Genomic DNA, 23030 nt, shown 5'->3' on the forward strand with positions numbered 1-23030 from the left:
GGGCAGAAAGAAAAAAAAAAGAAAGGTCATAAAATCTTCAGTATTTCATATCGCTGAAATACAACATATGGGAAAAGACATGTCCATTTAAAGTGTTCGGTACAACATTTAGAGACAAGTGCAAGGTAGAACTGTATGAAAAAAACAGCATCCAAGCTCCTATTACTTATTTTGTCATAAACCTAAAATGCCTTGCAAAAGTCCCTTTAAGAGTTGTTCACTAATGCAGACTTTAAATAAATTATTTGATCTAGAATAGGCAGCATTAGTGTTTATTTAAAAATTCTGACATGGACTGTTGTTTTACATACCTTTTTTCCTGGTGCTTGTTGTAAATCAAATAGGCTTGTATTTGTGTCACACATGGTTGTCAGTGTGTTTCTCTTTCCTGTGGCTGCTTTTTTGGCCTTAAAAATGCATGCTTTTCAGACCCCCAACTGTCCCTTTTAAGCCATTTAATTAACTCATTATGAGCATTGCCATTACCTTCCTGCACACTGGTGCAAATGTGACTTTTAAATAGTACCTGTACTGTTAGGAAACTCAAGTACCATAACAGATATTCTTTGCAGAGTAGTGAATTTAATTGTTGGTGTTATCCTTTTCTTATAGAGCTTTAGGGATTAAAGAATTTGTGTGAAAGCACTCAAAACTATTCTACCTGAATATATTTTAGAGTTCTTTTTGTAAATTCTACTAAAATGTTCTACATACCATCATTATTATCTATTATTATTATTACTTATTGCATTCCTTTAATGAAAAATTGTTTTGTGCAAGAGTTATTTTTATTTCTTAATGTATTTTGTACAGCCTCTAAATAATTCCTTAGTGTTTTACTACTCTTACTGACTTTTAGCCCTTTCAGTTGGAATCTATCTAACTCTGGCAGGACACATTTACAAAATAACATCAAGCTGTGATGATGTGATCCTCTCTAAAAGAGTGACTGCCTGAATCATAAGCCTCATCTGTTCCTGTTCCCACTGTGACCATTTGGAATCAATTTCATCTGGGAAAGAATTAGTCAAGCAGTGCGAACTGTGAACTGTCACCTCTGCCTCACAACACTGGTGACGGTTCAGTTTTTTCAAAGTTAACTGTACATGTCATGTGAGTGCAAACAGTTCAGTGCAAAATCTATATTACAATGTAGAAGTTTAAACTTTCTGAGGATGAAAAATGTCATGCAACTGATTGCTCTCTTTTTTATTATTTTCAGAAATTGAAAAATTTCAGGGTTCTGAAGGCAAGAAGGAAGATGAAGAAAAGAAATATCTTGATGTTATCAGCAACAAAAACATAAAGCTGTCAGAAAGAGTTCTGATACCTGTCAAACAATATCCAAAGGTACTGTAAATATAGTCTAACGCTTTTAAAATCTTTCTTAAAAGAATGGTGGAAAAGCTATACACTTAACAATTTTTTCATTGGCTCTCAGTATGCAGGCGTCAAGATATTTAAAAAACTAGAAATACAGCTTCTGTCTGTATTTACCTGTATATTATTAGATATTATATGGTCTAACTTCTGTTTCAGGGCCTTTCAGAGAAGCTATTAAAGTGCATTTGAATATTTTCTCTGCCTTCAAGTGGTTTTTTTGTTTGTTTGTTTTGTTTTGTTTTGTTTTTTGAGCTGGTCCATAGAAAAACTGCTGAGGTTTTCTCACAGTAGCTCTTTTAAAGAAAATGGCAAGATACCGTATTTTTAAAAAATAAAGGACCAGTTTAGGAAAAAAACATTTTGACAAAGTAAAGAAAAAAAAAACACCCCAGTAAGTCTCAACAGTGAGTTGAGGTGTGCTGCAGTTTCTTCTTGTAAGAATTATGGGATATTCTCTGCTGTAAGAAGTCATAAAAGATAAAGTTAACAGGATTACTGTAAACTATGAGTTTAACAAAGTATGTTCCTATTAATAAAATTCAAATATTTTTCTGCCATACATTTCCTTCATATGATAATTTTGTTCTCCTCACTGTTACATACTGTGATTAAAAAAAAAAAATGAAAGAAAGTTTTCCTCATAAAAAGAACTGCAAATTGAGCTCTTTCTCTGAAGCTTTAGTTTTTAATTTCACATACCTTTGGTTATATTTTACATGAAAGAAGAGAATATAGTTTTATTTGTACAGCCTTGTATTTTACATAAACAGTTTTAATAGTATTCAAACTGAAATGGTAAACATCTCCATTTATCTCTAGAGTATTTTTTCTTGCTGATTTATTATCACATGGTATTTGGTTCACCATTAGCCTTGATTACACTCTCATCTTTTTGCTTTATACTTTCATCAGTAATAGCAATAAATTACTATGGATAAAAAGCCTATCAAACAAAATGAAAGGTGTAAAAAATTGAGATTCAATGATTCCAGCTGACATTTACCTCCTGACTAGTGAATATAAAACTGAGATAATGTAATCATCCAAATGGTGAAGACTGTAGAAATGCAGGCAGTGCTATAAGGAATTACTTTAATGCTTCATAGCCTGAGGTACTTTGTCTAGATTTCTGGTATTTTGTATAAATGCTATAGGTGACCTGAAATTCTTAATAAGAATGTAATAGTGCTGTAACATTTTTAATGGCAATGTGATAATTATTCAGAACACTATTTGATGAAGATAGAATGAAAGACAAACTATTTAAAAGACAAATACAATGATCTGTCCAATGTATTACTTGAATATGATTAAATTAACCTTCATTTACTTTAATGAGCTTGTTATATTAATAGGTAGTGTAAGATAGGAAGTATTTGTACAGATTTTGAGCAGTGAACCTAAAAAAAACAGTGCAGTGAAAATGAAATACTTTCAGCAATGCAAAACACGCTCTCAGAAAGTTTCTGTAGTTGATTGCCTAAGAACATTCCATGTTCAGAATGGAAGAATTCTCAGAACTGCAGGTTTCCTGCCATCCTTCAAGGGTTAGATCTGCTGTTTGTATCAAACTGCTGATTGCTGTGGTCCACAATCTTATCTTTTCCTGATGAGTTGTAGGCATAAGGATGGCCAAAATCAGTACACAGTGGTTGCTGGAGATTGCTTTATAAATATCCAGAAAGAGTAGAAAGTGGAAAAAAATATGTATTTAGCAGAATATGATAATAAGAGCAGTTGATCAGATCTTTGCTTTGTAAACAGTTCAGTCTGAGCTGTATTTATATTTGAAAGAACATTATTTTAAATTATTCATTCATTCTTTGCTGATGAGCTTTTCAGGATAGTGCTGGGTGAGCAGGGAGATCCCTGAAAATCTGAAAGAATTGGCCAAGAGAGTAAAGATTTTGGGAAAAAAAAAATCTGACCAGTTCAAAAAAGACTTTATTTCACATGGTTCACAGCCTCTCTAATGAGCAAGGTCATTCCTTTGAAGACATTTGCTTTTACTGTAGCTACATATAGCAATATAAATTCCTCCAAGGGAATTCTTGGCTTGAAGGTTTAGTGTGCTCTGTGGGTTAAGCTGCAGTGAGGGTAGATCCCTTCAGTGACAGCTTTAGAAGCAGAAGCAGCATTTTAAGTTTTGAGTGAGAATTAACTTGAACACAGAAGGCTTCAATTGGCTAAGCAGCTCTTGTAGTTGTAGTATAGGTATTACAAAATTGCCTCAAGTGTCTACAGCTTGATTTGTGAAAATGCTGATGCAGACAACAGAAAAATAAAATCAAAGCCTGTAATTAGCAACAGCTGCCTTACATTACCGTTAAAGATACGTGCCTTTCTCCTTTTCTGGAAAACAGATAAAAAATAAAGAGGAAAAAAAAAAAGTGTAACCTGGTAGTTCAGCGATGATCTTTTCTGAGATGAATTACTTTAAATCTCAGTAACCCAAGTAAAAACAGTGCCTCATTTAACACACTCCTCTAGCAACAGATATTTCTAATGCCCTCAAAATTCCTTCTGAAACAGTAGTGCAGTATTTTCTTTTTGTTGATCCTTTTTGTCCTGTCTCATAATGACATTTTTTATTTCATACAAGCATTCCAGCTAAGGCAGACCAACAAAAATGCTCAGAAGAATATTTATTACTGACTTTTCCATTTTTCAACTTTTTTTAGCTGTTCAATTTAAAGCTTGCACAAAAATACCCAAGGGTTGTTCATAAAGATTTCACCATTAATCAGTTACATGTCATATTTCAAATAAATCAAATGTGGAAAAAGAGTGAGTTATTTCTAAAACAGAAAGAAAGAAAAATCTGAAATGATCTTGTTGCTGAAAAATAGAACTCACAATTTTGAAGCTTGATGTGCAACTTGTCATCTGCAAACCAACACGTAGGGATTACAGAGCCTTAATTTACTATAAAGGCTCAGGGTCACAACACCCATACAGGTATAATTTATATCTCCAGTTATTGTCATGAAAGTCTCTGTTTAAAACCTATGATTATCAGTAAGCAATTTTTCTTCACACAAATTACAACAAAGAGTTACTTTGTTTCAAGTTACTACCTTATCAGCTTAAAAAAACATTGTGGTGTATATATTCGATATGACGGAGCCTAAGCCAATTCAACGTTGATTTAATGATGTTTCTTTTCAGTTGTTTTCTAGTGATATGATTATTGAATAAATAAATATTTGTCTATAAATAAAATCATACAGTATATTATATAAATATATAAATACAATATTAAATGAAATTACTAATTTTCTGTGATGCTAGAATGAGTTACAAAAACGAGGATGTTCTAAAATGAAATCTCATCTTAAGTACAGAATTGTATTTTAATTTTCCCTCTTCTGGTTTGTTGGATAATGAAAACTATCAAAATATAAGATAGAAGCATGTCCTGCTACCAGTATCTGAAGACACCACCACTACCTTGTTTGATAACCAGGGTTGACGAAAGAAAGAAATGGTTGGTTCTTCTATCTGACTTCCTTGATTTAGTGTTGCCAGAGCCTCTTAGAGGAAGCAATGTAATGAAGCCTCTTCCCTGTACAAAGGCAGCATCCCAGCTCAGCTTCTTGGTAATAATGGTCTTTCTGAGAAACTGGATAGCTTCAGCTGAGCTTTCTCCTGGAAGCTTAACTACCATTTTGGGAAAAATATAATATAATCCAGCCCCCAACTTCTTGAAAGGCTGCTAACACCCTGCTTTATATTGTATAGGCTTGGGGAAGAAACATAAACTAACCTTGATAAATGCTGTAAATTAAGTTAAATTCCAGTTTCCTGATATTCTTTGTTTTGGCTGTGTCACGACAGTTCCTCCAATTACTCGACTTTCTTCTCATTCTTTGTGATTTTGTGAATTGGTTATGTTGTGAATAACATGTCAAGCTAGTGACACTGCTCCTGAAATGAAATTTATTTGTTCAGCTGAAATCTTGTGCTGTATTTTGATCTCTGTAACATATGAAAAAAAGATTCACAGTTGATTTGCACAGCAAAGTACTGTATCTCATATACACTACACCTCAGAGTGGATCTCTCCACCAAAAACTTTTTTATAAGGTATTCAGAACAGCTTTTGGATGAAATAAACATTTTCAGGAGAAAAAAAAAAGGTTTTGTACTTTTTCTAATAAATTTAGCAGAAGTTAATGGGATTATTTTGTTTGTTTTAAATGGTCTCTAAGGGATCACAAATAATTCCAGTGAGTTTGAACGTAGAGAGTGTATTGATGCAAGTCATCTCCATGTACCAGCAGTGTCAGCTACCAGCATTTGATCAGTCATTTCTCAGTTCTAGCAAGTATGTAATTAATTAAAGAGATAAAGTTAAATGATACTCAGTAACTGAAGCACTGGTCTTTCATGCGTATATTAAATATATCCTTCCCTTATATATGTTGTTGTGTAGATCAGATTAGAAATATATGTAAGAGACTGTCTAAATTAGTATAGCAGAAATTTCTCAGGACACTAAGATATATCTCAACTGAACTGAGATTTGTTTCTGAATTTTCACATGTATTAATAATTAAACATTATTCTAGTTAACTGACAACTATATTTTTGTGTGTGTGTGTACGTCAATTCCACATTAAAAATATACAACAATAAAAAACTCTGGATTAATTCAGAAGACTTCTGTGCAGTGGCAGATCCATGAATATTCCTCTCCCCCAAAATGAAAAGAACTTACTTTCTTGCTATCCTTTTCTTGCTGTTATTTCATATAGGGAAACAAAGCCTCTGATGTTTCCGTTCAGTGCATTTGGAATTTTAATTAGAGGGATGGACACAAAAAAATACAATTGATAATAAGAGGAAGATGTCACATACTGGTGATGAACTGGTAAGAGCTCTTATTTGTAAAGCAGAGCAAAATTTATGAATAGAAATGAGTAAAGAGGAACTCTGATCATGGTATCAGTAGAAAAGTGATAAAAAGAAAAAGTCTCCCTCATTAATGAGGAGAGAGTGGAAAAGGGTAGTTATGCCTGAGACATAGGGAAGAGCAAATAGTCTGGAAAATGGGACAGAAGGTTCAATTCACAAAAAGAAATACTATATGTGCAGTGATGTTTTCTTACATGGGAAAGTAATTAGGAAAATGGTTATATAAGAGATAAGAAACAGGAAAGAGTAAGAGGTAAAACAACTGAACTTAAAGACAAACAAAACAAAAACAAAACCAAACAAACAACAACAAAACACAATTCATTACTGCATTAAAAGAATAGTCAGGATTGAACGGGGGGGGCAGTCTGAACTGGAATATATGCTCATTCTCTGGCCAGCAATGACAAATGCTGCTGAACACATTGTCATTTTCCAACAAATTGGCCCTCATTTGTTTTATTTTGGTTTCTTCTGCAAAGGCTTTTGAGAAATGTAGGTGTATTACATTTCTCTTGACATTAATTAGTGAATTATTTTTTAAGTATGAAACAAACTTTACTCTAGATGTGTTTCCTGATAAAAGTGTGTGAGCAAAGAGAAAAAAGATCTCAAGTGGAGACAATTCGGTTGTCCTTTATTATTTTCAAATGGGTATGTTTCTTTGTGTATGTTCATAATCTATCTGGTCTGATCATTTATTGTTCTCATATAAGATAGATTCCAAGTGTGTGTTTAAAATTGGTATGTGACTGGAGCAGCTTTGTACACCTAAATGTGACCAGACTCGTGAGTTAGTTCTTTGACACAGATTTTTGTTATTTAGTAACAAGTTGTTTGATTTTCATTCTTTTGTGTGGTAATCCCCATGCTTTGTGATAAAATGCTTAAGGAGCTTGTAAATATTATTTTGCAAATTTGATTCTTTGTACAGTTTAAGAATTTGAGACCTTTTTGAACCTTAGTTTTATGCGGCACCTCATATAGAAAAAAATTTTTTTGCAAACTTGTCCAGTGCAAGTTAAGTTAAAGTGGTGTTGATTTTGATGAAATCAAAAAAAAGTACCTTTTTGTACTTGGCTCAGCTGGATTTCAGGCTTTAAGATATGGCTCACTTTGTTCATTAACTTTGCTTTCTTTAAGTTTAGACACAAAGTGTATGATGACTCAAAAAATAAACAGTAAGCACTTTTTTTTTAATATTGCAATGAATCTTTTACTATTTTAGAGATTCAAATAAAACTTAAAAGATTGTCACAGTGATGAATAACACCTGTTTTTATCCTTTTATATTTCTTAAACCCATGACTTCACACAAATAACTCATACAAACTCACCAGCAGTACAGAATCCATTGTGAAGGGTGAGCTTTTCTGTGCTTTTTTTTGTCTTGAAAGTACAGCTCAGGCAGTGAATATGGTGATCCTTTTTTAAAAATAAATAAATAAATAAATTCCTTTTATATTTTGATTGCCTCAAACATGACAGTTGCCCATCCTGTCTTCAAAGCAACTGTTGTCATATTAATAATTTCCAGGTGATTATATGTTTAGCTCCCTGTTCAGTGAGGCAGGAAGAAAAGGAAATGATACAACCATTAGATGGTTTGATAAGAAAAATACAAAAATCCTAAGGAAAATGGGACCTGGGCCATCAGTTCCACGGGTAGCCAGGACTTCAGACTGATTTTTATTGCTATAATGAAATAAGGGCCTTGTTCTGTAAGACAAAAGGATTATTGTTTATATGTTTATATGAGGATATAAATGAGACATACTTAGCACCTATAGAGGATACATTAAAATAAATATTTGCTTATATACAAACATTGAAAGAGGATTTAATATTTAAAGGAAAAAAAATCACAATAGATACTTTAGAATTACTGAAACAGGTAATTGATGGTCATTTCTTCATATGTCTCTGCTGTTCTAGTCTAAAGGGATCAAACTGTAAGTGCAGAATCTTCATGAACTAATCAGTTCTTGAAATCAAATGTACTATTTCATCTTACACATATACCCCTGAGGAATGTTGTTCCCTCTGATAGCTGGAAATGAAAACAGCTTTGTGTCACTTCAGATTTTTTTCTTCTGTTCAAGTGGGTTACGAGGTCACTTCAAAGTAGTCAATAATGTAATTCATAATAACCCTTAGGATAGCTAAAATTTTTGAAAATTGCTTATGAAATAAAATATTAAAAGCTAATGGTCTGCATTCATCTCATTGTGATAGACTCCTATTAGGAAGGAAGTAACAGAGCTCATCATGGAATGATTCAGGTTTTATCAGTACTTAAATACAATGGCATTAATGAGGCTGTTTCTATAAATCTGTGTATTGTGGTTAACTGTGGGCTTTGATTTGAGTTTTGTCTCATGGTGTTATGGTGTGATAAAAGCTGTCTCTTCTATGTCTCTTCCTCTTAAGATGTGAGCTTATGCCTCAGCCTTCCTGCAGTTTGGACATGTCCTCCTGTCTAGCTCCATAATCTCCCCAAACCTCAAATTGCTTACTTATGTCTGAAGTAGCCAACTCTGTCAAACTGAGTTTGACAAGCTATGAGTTTCCTCTGAAAAGTCTCAGAAAGGACATACCCACAGATCATTCGTTTCATCACAGAGGAAACCTAGCCCAAATACAGCCACATGCGCATACAAGCAGCCTTCTCCAGAGCAGGCGAGCCATGAGCAGTGTGAATCTGAGCTTGCTTTTACTAGTTGGTTTAGTGACTCCCCCTTCAAACAGTCACTTCAGTGCTTTTGTGACTCCTTTGCAACTTGCCCCAGATTTTGGTGGCTTCATCCCTGTTTCTTAAATTTGTATGTTCCCACATATCATCAGAGATATTTAAGGCATAATTATATGTTACTATGTAGAGAGCTACAGTAATGAAAGAAATTTAGTCTCAAATGTGCCATTCTGTGCTTCCTGAATAAAATTCAAGGTTTTTCAGGGATTATGGGGAGTATAAATTCCACAATCTGTACTTTTCCTAGTGCCTTTAAATAACAGTGTTGGGGATAATCTTTATTTCCATTTTGTATAGGCCAAAACCTACTTTTCCTTTTAATTTGATGGGGTCATCATTCTTTGCTACACTGAACTAAGTTAGCTTTGAATTTTATTATATCTCGTAGAGTGAGATAGTTTATGATATCTCATAAAGTGAGATGAGAGTCTATTTATGAGTACACAAATTGAATTGAATTTATAAATTAGAAATAACAGGTGCTTTCTTCTGTATAGGTCAGAATTATTCCTGTCTTTAAGGCTGATATTTGAATTCAGTTTTAAGCCATGTAAAACTGTAAATGTGTTTTCTAATATTCAGAAGAAAAAGTCATGCATTCTGTTTAGTGTAACAAAGTCATCATCATGTTATTGTATTCCATTACTATCAACTGTTAAATACATCAGGAAGTATTAAAAGATTTGGAACTACTGATGTCACAAAATTACAGCATGGTGGGAAGGGACCTCTGGAGGGCATCTGGTCCAGCTCCTTGCTCAAGCAGGGCCACCCAGAACAGGTTGCCCAGGCCCAAGTCCAGGCAGCTTTTAAAGACATCTGTGGGCAACCTGTACCAGTGCACGGTCACCCACACAGTATATATTAAAAAAAAAAAAAAAAAAAAAAGTGTCTGATGTGTAATTTTGATAAGATAGGAGATAGAATAAAATTTAAGATGAGATCACTTACAAAATAGAAAAACTACTAAAAATAAAATTCAGAAACTGTTGTGTTTCTGTGGTTTGGGATTGGCAGTCAGAGGGAAAATACTACAAACTAGAAAAAAATCATGCCTTATCTCCTTGATTTCAATAATTCACAGAATCATTCAGGTTGGAAAAGACCTCTAAGATATCTAGTCCAACCTTTAAGCTAGTACTGACAAGTCCACCACTAAACCATGCTACTAGGTTCTACATCTACACATTTCTTGAAGACATCCAGGAACGGTGACTCAACCAGTTCCCTGGGCAGACTATTCATGTGCTGCACAATCCTTTCAGTGAAGAAATTTTTACTAATATCCAACCTAAACCTCTCCTGGTGCAACTTGAGGCCATTTCCCCTCATCACATGGTGCTTGAGAGAAGAGCCCAATCCCCACCTCACTACAGCCTCCTTTAAGATAATTGTAAAGTACAATAAGGTCTCCCCTGAGCCTTCTTTTCTCCAAACTAAACAACCCCAGCTTCCTCAGCCACTCCTCAAAAGATGTGTTCTCTAGACCCTTCACCAGCTTCATTGCCCTTCTTTGGACACGCTCCAGCACCTCAATGTCCTTCTTGTAGAGAGGGGCCTCAGGCTGAACACCGTAGTTGAGGTGCAGCCTCATCAGAACTGAGTACAGAGGGACAATCACTTTCCTAGTCCTACTGACCAATCTATTTCTGATACAAGCCAGGATGCTGTAGGCCTTCTTGGCCACCTGAGCACACTGCTGGCTCACATTGAGCCAACTATCAACCAGTACTCCCAGTACTCCCCAGTACTCTCTGCTGGGCAGCTTTCCAGCCACTCTTACCCCATCCTGTAGCACTGCATTGCATGGGGTTGTGCCCCAAGTGCAGGACATGGCACTTAGCCTTTTTGAACTTCATACACTTTATTTTTTTTATTGTTTTTAAATAAGGGGTACAGAAGGTTTTTCTGCACTCTGTTTTCCTAGGTATGAAATCATAGTTATTTTCCAACAACTTAGATTTAGAATGGGTGAGAAATATAACAACTATATGTTTTGAGTTTATAACCTTGTTATCTAAGTAAAGAATAGGAAATCCTAAGGTAACTGCTATCATGTGAATAATTCTATTACAAGACATAGTATGTGCAACACAACATACATAGCATGATTACACACCATTTGCTCACTAATCACCGGTTTCCAAATTCATAGACCATCTAGCATCTGATGAGATAAAATGTGTATTGTTTATGTCAACTCAGCAATAGAGAAATTAGCCTTCTTCAGCCACCTATTTTTAATCAGGGAAAATTATTAGACTGGAACAATGCCTAATGAAATATTAAAAGAGAAACAAGGTATAGAGAGTCATTCAATAATAATAATGAGCCTGTTTCTTAGAATTTACCAAAATTTAGTTTTAGGAATTTTTAGCTATTCCTCCCTTTTTTATTGAGAAACAAGCTGCTGGGCACCAGAGAGACAGAAACCACTTCTTTCTGAAAGAGCATTATCTCTTACTGCTTTTACTGGCAAGCTACCTTTTCCATTGTTTTTATTTATTTATTTTTTATTTTTTTGAAATATTGGCTATCTTGTTTCAGTTTGGGTAAAAGAAAAGAACCCTGATTTAAACTGCTCCTTACCACCTTTCTTTAAATACTGTTTTTCTGATGAGGTGAGAATCTATTTTGGAAGAAATAAAAATATTTTTTCTACAAGCTGTTAAACTTTAGCTCGATTAACTACTTATGTACTAGATAATCCTAGATTTCTAGCTTTATTGCAGTGCATAAGCCACATTTTATATCACATCCCAGAATGATGCAAGGCACTTCTTTTTGCTTTGCTAGTTTTCAGACCTGAGAGTCTGCATTCTCAAATATCTTCCATGAATTTGTCATGTTGTTTAAAATAATTGGCACACTTCGGTAGATGGATTGTCTGCAGATTTCCATCAGAACGCATACCAGATTTTGGCTACATGAACATGTTCACATATGAAACTGATATATAAAGAATATATGCCTAAACTTCACTCCACATCCAGTGTTTATAAAAGTCTTTTATTAACCATGTTTGTGTTATTTATTTATTTATTTTTCATAGAAGCCTCACTTCTTTTATGGAAATGCCTAATTTCATGTCTGGGTGTGAAGATACTGAAGATGATTAGTATGTATTTGCAACACTTGTCTCCAAAGTTCACAAAATTTTTAAATTCAAGTATATAAATCACATTCTGGCTTAGCTTTGTTTCTGTATCACAGACCCTAACAATGTCAAATTTTTACTGGCATCACAAGTTGCTAGTAGCTTACACTGTGTAATACACAAGTGATTTATAAAATTTCAACCTAAAAGTTAAGCCATTTTTAAGAAAATGTCACTAATGAAGCTATTGACTACTGTGTTGTGCATTCTCATTAAAGTAGCTAAATTATGTAGAGCGTAGCTATCAATCCCTGAAATTAGGGGGTTCATAATGTAAGTGCTGACACTAACAGAATTCTAGAGGCATGAGTAGTGTCACTATAATTAGCTTAGAGCTGGTACAGATCACGTTTTAGTATTCTTTCAACTCTGCAAGGAGAGGTGGTATATTTCTTTCAGGCATAATTACATTTGTCACATTTTTGAGATTGCAAAAATCATACTAGCATAAAAAGGCAAGATGACTTTCAGAGCACTTAACATCATGTTGTTTGTAATATCATTAGCAGGAAGAGATGATGGGGAAAAAAAAGGAAAACAGAGCTTTCTACTTTTCATATATTTTTTCTGCCTTTTTGAATTTTTTTTAAAGAGTCTATAGGCAAATGGGAGCAGAAAATATGTTCTCCCATATGTGAAATATAGGATGTAGGAAAGAGAAAATCTCTACAAATCCTCTCATGATTTCATGATTCTCTTTTCTCAATGGAAAGGGAAAATTCTATGGTGTTTCTTTTTTCTTTTTTTTTCCTTTTTTTTTTTTTTCATTTGTGTAGGAGTTGGTTACTATAGCATACCATGTTTTGCAGCAAGGATGTGTTTTGGTAGTTGTGCTTAGTCTTAGGCTCAAGTTCACGGACCAAGTTCATTGAATCAGTTGTATCTGTTTTGCCTGTGGGACAGAGATAGGTGTGCATCAGTGGTTCACAATGCTGAATTCATCTACTTAATATGCAAGTTGACATCAGTCTACCCTACAGTGAAAGTGACAAGATTCTTTTTGTGGTCAAGGTAAGTAATACGTAGGTTGAGAAAGGAATGTTGATGGAGCAGTCAACTTGTCCATCTGCTACCAACACAAAATGATTGCCTACCTGCCTGTGTCTGGTTTTGGTTTCTCAATTACCAGAAGGCATAGATAAACTGGAGCGAGTTCAGTGGAGGTCCACTGAGATCATTAGGGGTTGGAGCACTTGCCGTGTGTAGAGAGGCAGAGGGAGGTGGGCTGAACAAGTCTGGAGAAGACTCTCTGTAGAGATAGCCTCAGGGAATGTAAGAGCAGCCCCCCCAGTGTCTACAGACAGGGTGGTGAGGAAACTCTTCTTAATGTGGGAAGGAAATCTTCTCATGAAAGGGAAGATGAGAGTCAGTAGGCATAACTGGAAAAAAAAGAAATGTTCATATTGGATAAAAGAAGGAACTTAGTCACCATGAGGACAGCCAAGCAGTGAAGCAGCTTGCCCAGAGAAGTTGTACAGATAGAAGGCATTCAAGTGGTCTTTAACTGCAGCCCATTAAAATGTAGCCAATATCTTTGATTTAGCTTCTTGGTTTGTGTTTTTTGTATGCTTGGTTAGTTTTATTTATTTATTTTATTTTAGTTTTTTTCCCAAATAATCTAGCTGCAATTGCTCAGAGTTCAGTAAGGGCCAATTAATTAACCAATGACAAATTGAGTAGGTAGAGTAGCTCAGGTCAGCTTCAGTGCTTTGATAACTTCATAGTTAGCAGTAAATAGTTAATGAAGTTAGAGGTAGTTTAGTTATGGACGAAAGTGCCACAGTTGTTGCATTCTTAGAAATACTCTTTATTCTGTCCAGGAAGATGTTAGTAGTTTTTTAGTTTATATACAGAGGCCCAGCATATGGACCAAAGAAATCAAGAAAAAAAATTGTTTTGTTTTGTTTTGCCTTTTTTTTCCTCCCACTATCAAAAAGTAACATTCAAAATAGGGAGAGGAACTAATGAAAGGGTTTTCAGTATAACAAGAGCCTAATCATTTGAGCAGTTGCAGAAATTTGGTTACTATCCTATAACAGCTGGCAAGCAAAAACTGCAAAACAAATCACTTTTCATAGCACATAGTCAGTGCAGCAAAGTAACAAGACCATATTTAAATAATATATGACTTTTTTATTTGTATTTCTGGTGTATTAGGAGTACTGAAATCTCAAAATACCTATTTAGTCAGAAAAGAAAATGAATGCTAATAACATGAGGCATATATGAATGTGAGTTTTCTATTGCAAATGGGATCATAAGGGATGAATTTGCTGGTACCACAGAGAAAGATAGTTATGTTCCAGGAAAGGAGATTCAGAAGTCATTTCTGTGATAACAGTTTGACTTTGAATTTATCAGTGAATAAAGTGATCAATCATTAAAGCACTTTGGAAGCTATAAAAGATTCTGCAAATGCATTGCCCTTTCATGCTTGTCAAGTTTGTCTAAGGGTAATGCTGGAACAACAGATTTCCACAGGGACAAGTTTCTGTACACCAGTCAGAGAAGGAAGGAAGTAGAGAGAAGGGAAGGTGGACAGGAGGAGCTTGATATATGGATGGTGGTTCTAAAATCATGTAGTATTTATTGCATAGAACCAATGCAATTGTAAATAATCTACTATCAACATTTGAATAAATGAAAGGCAAAAGGTACAGAGAATGTAGATCATAGATTTAATGTCACTCCTGACCGCAGCTGTTGATCCTGTCAGATGCTTAAAGGCTTATTTATGCCAAGAAGACAAAAACTCTCTTCAAGGGGTGAAGTGTTATAAAGGACTGTGTCTTAAATGAAGGATCTCACTAGGAAGCTTTCTGACTTGCAGGAACGCCATACATGTTCCTTATGTTCCTGTGTAAAATATTCCATTCTGTAATTGGAGAAGTAAGATATCCCCTGACTGCTGCAGAGAGTGCATTCAATACAAAGATTTTTCTCTGTGATCTGAAAGATGCATAGATTTACATTTAAAATAGAGAGGGCTGACCCCTGTTGGAATCCACAGATCTTACTAAAATGCTTAATATTCATCATATGGAAAATACATTCCTTATTTTCTAGGAATGATACCAATGCAATGCATTACTGTGGGTGATGAGGTCCTTTGGAAATACTTATGAGATGGGTAGGGCTTTAGTTTTACTCCCAGAAGTGATTCCATCTCAACTATGTCCAGTGCATTCTATGCGGTCATTCTATGATGCTATAATTCTGTGATCTTTTACTCATTAAATCCAGAGCACATATATTTGTTGTAGATGAACAGGGTTAAAATGCTACCTCATCCTTGTAAGGCTGGAAGCCTAGCTAATGAAGAAAGACTAAAATAGGCAGAGTGATTCATTTCATCCTAAATGTTCATGTGTAAAAATGTTTCCTAAAAGCACTGGTTTGTCTCCTTTGCTAGAAAGCACAGAGTTTCACACACTAAGGGTAGGTGAAATGGAACTGCCTAAACAAATGTAGTTGTTGTACTCTTGAAAGTACAGGCCAAATATAGAACTTGATCAAAAGCATTGAATGCCGTTGGAAAATAATTTCTAAATGAGTTGTTTCTCAAAAGATACTTTTTGAAGGTGCTAGATCTGTTCACCTTTCCTCTCTTACATTTTGGGAGCAGAGGTTTTATTCCCTGGTGTTTGCACATCTTAAGGCAACACTTCATAGGCCCACTTTTCTTTCCGTATTTTATACTACTTAAAAAAAGAAAGGCTGTAAAATAATATTCTTCATATTTGTAATTTGGACACAGGTGCAGAACAAATTATGCAAGTATTCTAAGAAGGATCAGAAGCTTATATTCAGTCTCAGAGGTACTGATTAGCTATTATTACTCATATGTTTTCATACCCTTTTGCCTCACAGGACAGCCACCAAAATGGATCCTATGTCTCAGGCTGTTGGATGGTGTCCTCAGCTGCAATTATAAACATCTTATGCTTTTCTGTAAATCAGCTAAGCAATCTATCTTGAAGCAATATTTTTTTCAGTTATAGACTATACATAGTCTTAATCAAAATGTAATTGAAGTAATTGATTTACCTTCTTTGGAAGAGTGGTTGTTCTTACAGTCTGCCATCCGCGCTGAAGAGATAAAATGACCACATGATTTAGAATATTCTCCACATCTCTTCATAATTAGTATAGGGCATACTCAGGGACTACTGCATATTTCAGGGAAGCTATATTTATCACAGGCAAATGACTGACTATACGTAGAACACCACGGAACATAAAGGATGCTAAAATATTAACAGATTTTTATTGAAAAAAACCAACACTTTTATCAATAGGAAAACGCTTCAGCAAATGAAATGTTGGCTGTATGTTTCACTGTAAAACAGAAACAGATTCCAGTAATTTTAAACCAAATCATGCACAGATATATTTACAGCAAGCATTCTCAAAAAATTACAATACTCTTGTAACATGCTCTTTCCTTTCTTTTTCCCAAACAATGTACTGTCCTCTAGTCTCTTTCTTCTTTTGATAAATGCAAACTACTGATAATTACACATATTAAAGATAATACTTATATTTTATACATCTACTAAGAATATCATACTATTGCCTTTAATTAAATTGCCATTAAGTTATAATGTGATAAAAGATACTGAAAACCAAATATTTGTTACATAAAGCAGGCACATGTTCACACACACACACAATAGCCTTCTAAGATCAACAATTCACATAACATGTCAACTGACAAAATAAGGCTAATTTTACCACCGTCTGCCTGAGAATGATTTGCAGAATGCGTTGCGTAGAGACAGAATGCAAACGCTGCACAAATTACACAAACAGATCATGATGAGAAAACTAGTTTAGTTTAGTGCTGTCCTTTATCAAAAACAAAAATTACACTGGTCTATATGCAGCATTATGCTCTTACAAGATAGATTATTTTTTCTAAAGGAAACATGCTCTCAAGCTTTTATTGTAAAATGAAATGTTGTTATACCTGGAAAGTTGGATTGCCGTCAGCTCCCTGTCTTACTTCAAAAAAAGGCCTATGTATGGCTTCTTCTTTTTTTTTTTTTTTGTGACAGGGAGAAAAAGCAAAAAAAAACACACAACACCTCAGTTTTGCTTACAGAGGCTAATTTCGTGATGTAGGATGACATGGATACACTGATGGGGTGTAGAACAAGCTCATTCAAGCGTTTAACAAAGGTGTGTAAGCCATATTACATCTGCTACAGCTGCTTGGAATAGACTAAGAGGGTTGTAGAGATCTCTTATTCAAGTTACTGGGTTATGGTACCAACAGCAATCATACTTGTGCTCAGTCTCTTCTTATAGTCACTGTTAACTTCAGTTTGGTGGAATATTCTTTATTCCTCTGGCAGTAGTGACTTAGGTGCTGCTAAGGTCAAGCTGCAGTTTCATGTGTTTTTTCTTAATATGCTAGTTTAACTGCTATCAGTGTAATGCTGCTGTAAAGGTGTTGTACAAACAGATGCATAAACAGTATACACTTGGCAGCTCTGAAGTACTCTGAGCAACGGTAGGAAGTTTTTCTCTCTAAATCAGAAATTCTTTTGCCAGCTGACCATAATCAGATGCACTACATGCATCACTGTCCTCCTGTTTTTACAGGGAGTGATTGCATCTGGAACTATTTGTATTTTTACTGATATTTGGAGAATTAGCATACAAAAACTTTCTTTCATTTATCATGTCACAGTTAAAATATATGATGCTTAGGAAAAGAAATACTAACACTGTAGGCATCTATTTGTAAATAAAGACTGCATTTATGTCACACAATAAAGAAGCAAGTCAATGAGATTTTAATTATAGCTTAATGTTTATTTTGACAAAATCAGATCTCTCTGGAAACAGATAAAAGTCTGGAGTTACATTAAAATAACTATTTTTTATGTATTGGTATAACAGCTTGAGATTAAGAGCATAAAACCATTATTAGGACTTTAGATGGTGGCATTGAAAAGACTTGCATATATTTTAGAATTTTACATGCTGTGGTTAGTTTTACTGAAGATGGTGGGGTTACTCAGAGTATAAATAAATACAGGATATTTTCTTTTCCAGAATGAGGCCTTCACTTACAGCAAGAAAGAAAGAAAAACAAAACAAAACAAAACAAAACAAAACAAAAAACACCTAACACTGTAGAGTCTGCTCTGCTTGAAAAATATCTGCACAAACAATTTTCCTAAAGTCATATATGTTAAGTTACTGTTCAAGCTTATCATGAGCATATTCTCTTCAACAGTTAATTTCAGCCTGGAAAAACTGTAGCAGCAAGACCTTTATTCTTGTACCTTGAATAACTTGGAATTTGTTGAAAAATATAGTCTCTATCATGAATAAGTAAATTAAAAATACATTTTTTTCTTATGTTAGTATGCTTTTTCTCATTTTCTGAACAATTGCTTCCCTCATACTTTTAAAACTAGGGAAATTAAACGTAAACTCAGGCCATTTCAGCCTAGTACTCTAGTTGTATTTTACAGATATGTCAGAAATATCAAATATTCCTTTCAGGACATTAATGGTGAAAACATACAGGATTTGATTCACTAATGTACAACTTTACTTTTCTTCACTTTAACATTAGTTGTTTTTTGGGGCTCTGGAGTCCTTATTCAAGAAATGAGCTAAGATAAATTTTGAGGTTTATCAGCCAGCACAATGGCTTACAATGAAAAACATCAAGTATAGGACTCAGGACATGTTATAATATAATTATTAACTGTCTCTTTTGGTCTTTAGGCAATTTTCAATTAAACTTTTTCTATAATGACCATTATTACTCTGTCATATAGCTTCTAGGGAGAATAAAATACTTTGTTTTGGTGGGGTGTTAAACACTGACACTTCCTAAATCTTTTTTTCACTGTGAAAAGAGGAACATTCTCTGAAACTTCCTGAAAAATAGCAGTAATAGTACTGCCAACAAGTACTATCAATTAGCTTTGCAGTATGTCGTAGTAGAAAGTACTGGTGTTAAATGAAAAGTAAGTTCCTCAGTCTAGTGAGAGAAAGACTGAAAAGATGATTAAGAAACAAAAAAGGTATTGCGCATTTTTTCTTTCCAGAATACCAATAGCCAATGGATATTTTGAAGCTTCAAGGATTTTATTAAATTTTTTTTTTTAGAGTGTGATTAGAAGATGTAGTAGATTCCACGTGAATTGTTATTACTGTTTATTCTGGCATCCAGTATATTTGTCAAGTTTTAAATGAAATTTCCAGCACAGGAAGTTTAAGGTCATCATTTGACATACATCTTGTGTTAATTCAGAAAACAGTGAAAAGTAGTTGTTTTTGTATCCATCTGTAGCAGTGTAAGGCAATTTTACTAGGCTTTGGAATAAATACATATAAGATGATACACATTTTTCAGCTGAATCTGACATCTAACTTCATGAATAAAAAAGACCCTATTAATCATGGGGTGATAGAGTCACATACATTGTATTTATCATTCTTGTAACAGTGAGTTGTCTCTTGTTAATATTTTGAGGAAATGCTAGTAATTATACAGAACAAATAAGCCAAGAAACTAAAAAAAGCAGTTAACTTCTACAGAAGCTTAAATGCTTGTCCCTAACTTTATATTAACACTTTGCAAATAATAGTGTGTGCAAGAAGAAAAGGTTATTCCTTAAAGCGTATGTGAATAATAGGTAATTCTTTCGCCTGGAAACAATTTTAGGTTACTATGTATTAATATGAAACATCACACATACTCATGCAATCTACAGAACAAAAAGGATATAAACACTCTGCAGCAAGGAAGCAGAAGTAGGGTTTTCAACTAATCATTATCAGTATAAATTAACCAGTGCTCATTATCACAGTATTTATTCCCTGGAATCAACTCAAATATAGCCAGAGTACAGGAGAGAGCACAAGTCTAAGGGTATTTATTGAAATACTCATTTTTGGTCCACACCTGATGATTCTGTGGGGAATGCAGAATCTTCACTTCTGGGTCAGACTTTCAAATATGAGCTTACTTGTATGCCTCTTGAAGCAACTAGAAGTCATTGCTACCAGACTACCATTCTGACAGGCTAATGAAATAATTTTATAATTTCAGTTGATTTATAATAATGTTAGTGCCTTTTAACCAAAAGCAATGGATCAGAAACCCTAGTTTGTGCACTCCATCCAACCTTATTTTGTACAAATGTATGCACAACTATGGGGGATTCCTGAACATTTCACCTATGCGTTTAGATCTTGCTTGCCGTTCTTCAAATAAAGGAAGAAACATTTGAATCCTTACTCTTAATGATCTGTTGACTGCATAAATTAATTTCTAGTGTAAGATGATTTCTGTTCTCCTATTCTTTGCACCTTTGCTTCCATTGTTGTCCTTTGAAATTTCATTCAACACATTTTACTTACGGGTAATGCTTTTCTGTAAGTATTGGAAACAATCTTAAAACAAATATGGAAATTCTGGAACCTTATCTTCCTAAGCTGACTATTCACAGGCTGGACTCTTGACTAAGTTTGAAAGAACAAAGAACATTTAAACTGATAGCTATGTGTTGAAGAAATCAGTGAAACATATCCTGAAGTCTTACAGAGCTTGGAGATAGTCTCATTTTTAAAGCTTCCATCTCTTTTGAAGGTGTCCTCTCTAAAGCTACTGTTCATGCTTTTGCATCTTACAAATAGAAGAACAATAGTACTTTAATTCTACTCCATATTCCTTTTCTAAGTTCTTAAAAGCATTGAAGCATGTCAGTGTCTCTTTCTTTCTTAGATGTGTAACAGGATATTCTGTAAAGCTGTATTCCATAAAAATGGACAATATTTAAAATTTATGGATGATAAGGTATGTAAGTAATCAGAAGTATTTGCTATTTTCCCTTTTAATTATTTTAAGCTAACTGTAAGCAAACCTCATACATTATAGAGGTAGTCTTCCTAACCCCAGTATAATCACTGTAAGTTAAGAGTCATCAATATGCATGACAGGGTGGCAGACTTCAGCCTGTAGAGCTGAAAACTGAGTTAGTACAAAATGGAAAACTAAAATGAGATCCAGCAGTGCTTGCAGCACCATTTTCATGTACCTTTTAAATCTATTTTAAGTCTTTATAAAGGTTATATTTTTCTGAGCCCTTTCGTTTTCTTCTGCTTCTTGTGTATACTGTGGCTTCTTGGTCATTTCTGTTAGGATTTAGGTATATCATGGGATGCTGGGAGCTATTTTGTATCTTTTTTGTGTGGGAGAAATTGAAATTTTGTGGGTTGCTCTATAGTATGTCTGCAGTCAGACTCAATGATCCCTATGGTCCTTCTCAATTCTGTATGACTATGAAAGCTCCTCCCATATTTTCATCTCATTTGCAAGGGAAATACAGAACTGGAAACTGAAAATCACCATTCTTCCCCCTCAAGCCCATCATTGCCTTTGTGTGGAGCCAGATGTAAGCATCAGACGCACAAATTTTCAAACAAAGAGGAAGCAGCAATAACTTAGCACACATCAGGCAGTCACACCTCTGCATCCCTGTGGGAACAGCAGTACATCTTCACCTGCCATTGTCCACTGCTCATGCCATTTCTTTGTCTAGTAAGAAATTAATTATGAGAGCAATTTTTGAGACCATAAACTAGAATTCAGCTGGAGCTAAAATTATAAATTATATATGATGAGAAATACATAATGAATTACTTTTTATCAGCTTTCCTGAGTTACAGGACATAGAAACCAAAGAAGCAATCATTCTCTCTATGACAGAGTAGCTGACAGTTAATCACTGTAAGTCTCTCTCTCACAATGCAGATATTTCTGTACTCTTTCTTAGCAGGCCTTTGTGCACTCAGCCTGATAGCTATTTGCTGATGATTTTGTTGGAAAGTAGATGCCATAAGTATGACTTCTTTTCTGAGCTATTAGTTGGCTATAGGTAGGTGTCTGCTGGGTTTCCAGGTGTCTGAAGTGATCAATATGTAACTTGCTATTGATTTAAAAGGAGTTAATTTCCTGTTTCCTCAAATACATTTGCAAATCTACAAGATGCCTGCCTATATCTGTGTCAAGCAAGTTGCATGTCCAAAGCACACCGTATTAAAGCCGTGCCTTGTGTGTCCATCAGCAGATGCAGCCCCAATGATAGCAAGGATGCTGTTTTCCCCTTGGCTTCTTGCTGGCAGTAAAGCTCTATAGAAACCAGACTGTGTATCAGACATTTTCTTTATACTTTATGTATTCATTATAGAGCTGGCACTGATTATGTATTTGTTTTGTCCATCTTTTTTGTTTGTTGCCTGCCACACACTTTCTCATCCATTTCAGACAGACCAGTTTATCTCTGTATAACACCAAACTATTATTTAATGTATTTTCTTAACAGCAGATGGTATGAATTCTTGTCTGCATGTATTGTTCAAGTCTGTGTCTTGGTTATGTATGTAGCATTTCTATGTACGATCCAAGTATGGACACCTTTGTTCTTTTCAGGTGCACTTTTCCTTTCAGTGGAAATTAATTATAATAATATCATCTTTTAACAGTAAATGGGTATTTTGGATATCCTTATCAATAGAAGCTAATACTGCAGGTTCTGCAGGTGGGTTCTTGTATGTAGTAGCAACACATAGTAAATTACAGAGTAAAGAATTTCTTTAACCATAGATATAGGTGTGCTTGTGTGCATATGTAGACATACTACATAAATCTTTTCTCCTGAGTCTGCTCCCCTGTTGCATCACTATAGTATCTTATGCATCCTCTGTTAGGGAACTGTATTTCTCATTTTCAGGAGCATTGTCTATGCAACTCTTTAGTGGCCTCTTATAGTGCATCACTGAGTTTGCCCT

General features: G+C 34.6%; 1 protein-coding gene across 7 annotated transcripts in view; it reads left to right on the top strand.

The window, feature by feature from the left end:
• KHDRBS2 (KH RNA binding domain containing, signal transduction associated 2) overlaps nt 1-23030 on the top strand; it is a 378776-nt gene that overhangs the window by 65371 nt on the left and 290375 nt on the right. For all 7 annotated transcript variants that reach the window (XM_080584879.1, XM_080584878.1, XM_080584882.1 and 4 more), the window contains exon 2: nt 1223-1350. In XM_080584879.1, the coding sequence (XP_080441005.1) occupies nt 1223-1350 (128 nt within the window). The remainder of the gene's footprint in view (nt 1-1222; nt 1351-23030) is intronic.

This window comes from Anser brachyrhynchus (genome assembly GCF_964034855.1).
Source record: "Anser brachyrhynchus genome assembly, chromosome: 3".
Taxonomy (NCBI): domain Eukaryota; kingdom Metazoa; phylum Chordata; class Aves; order Anseriformes; family Anatidae; genus Anser; species Anser brachyrhynchus.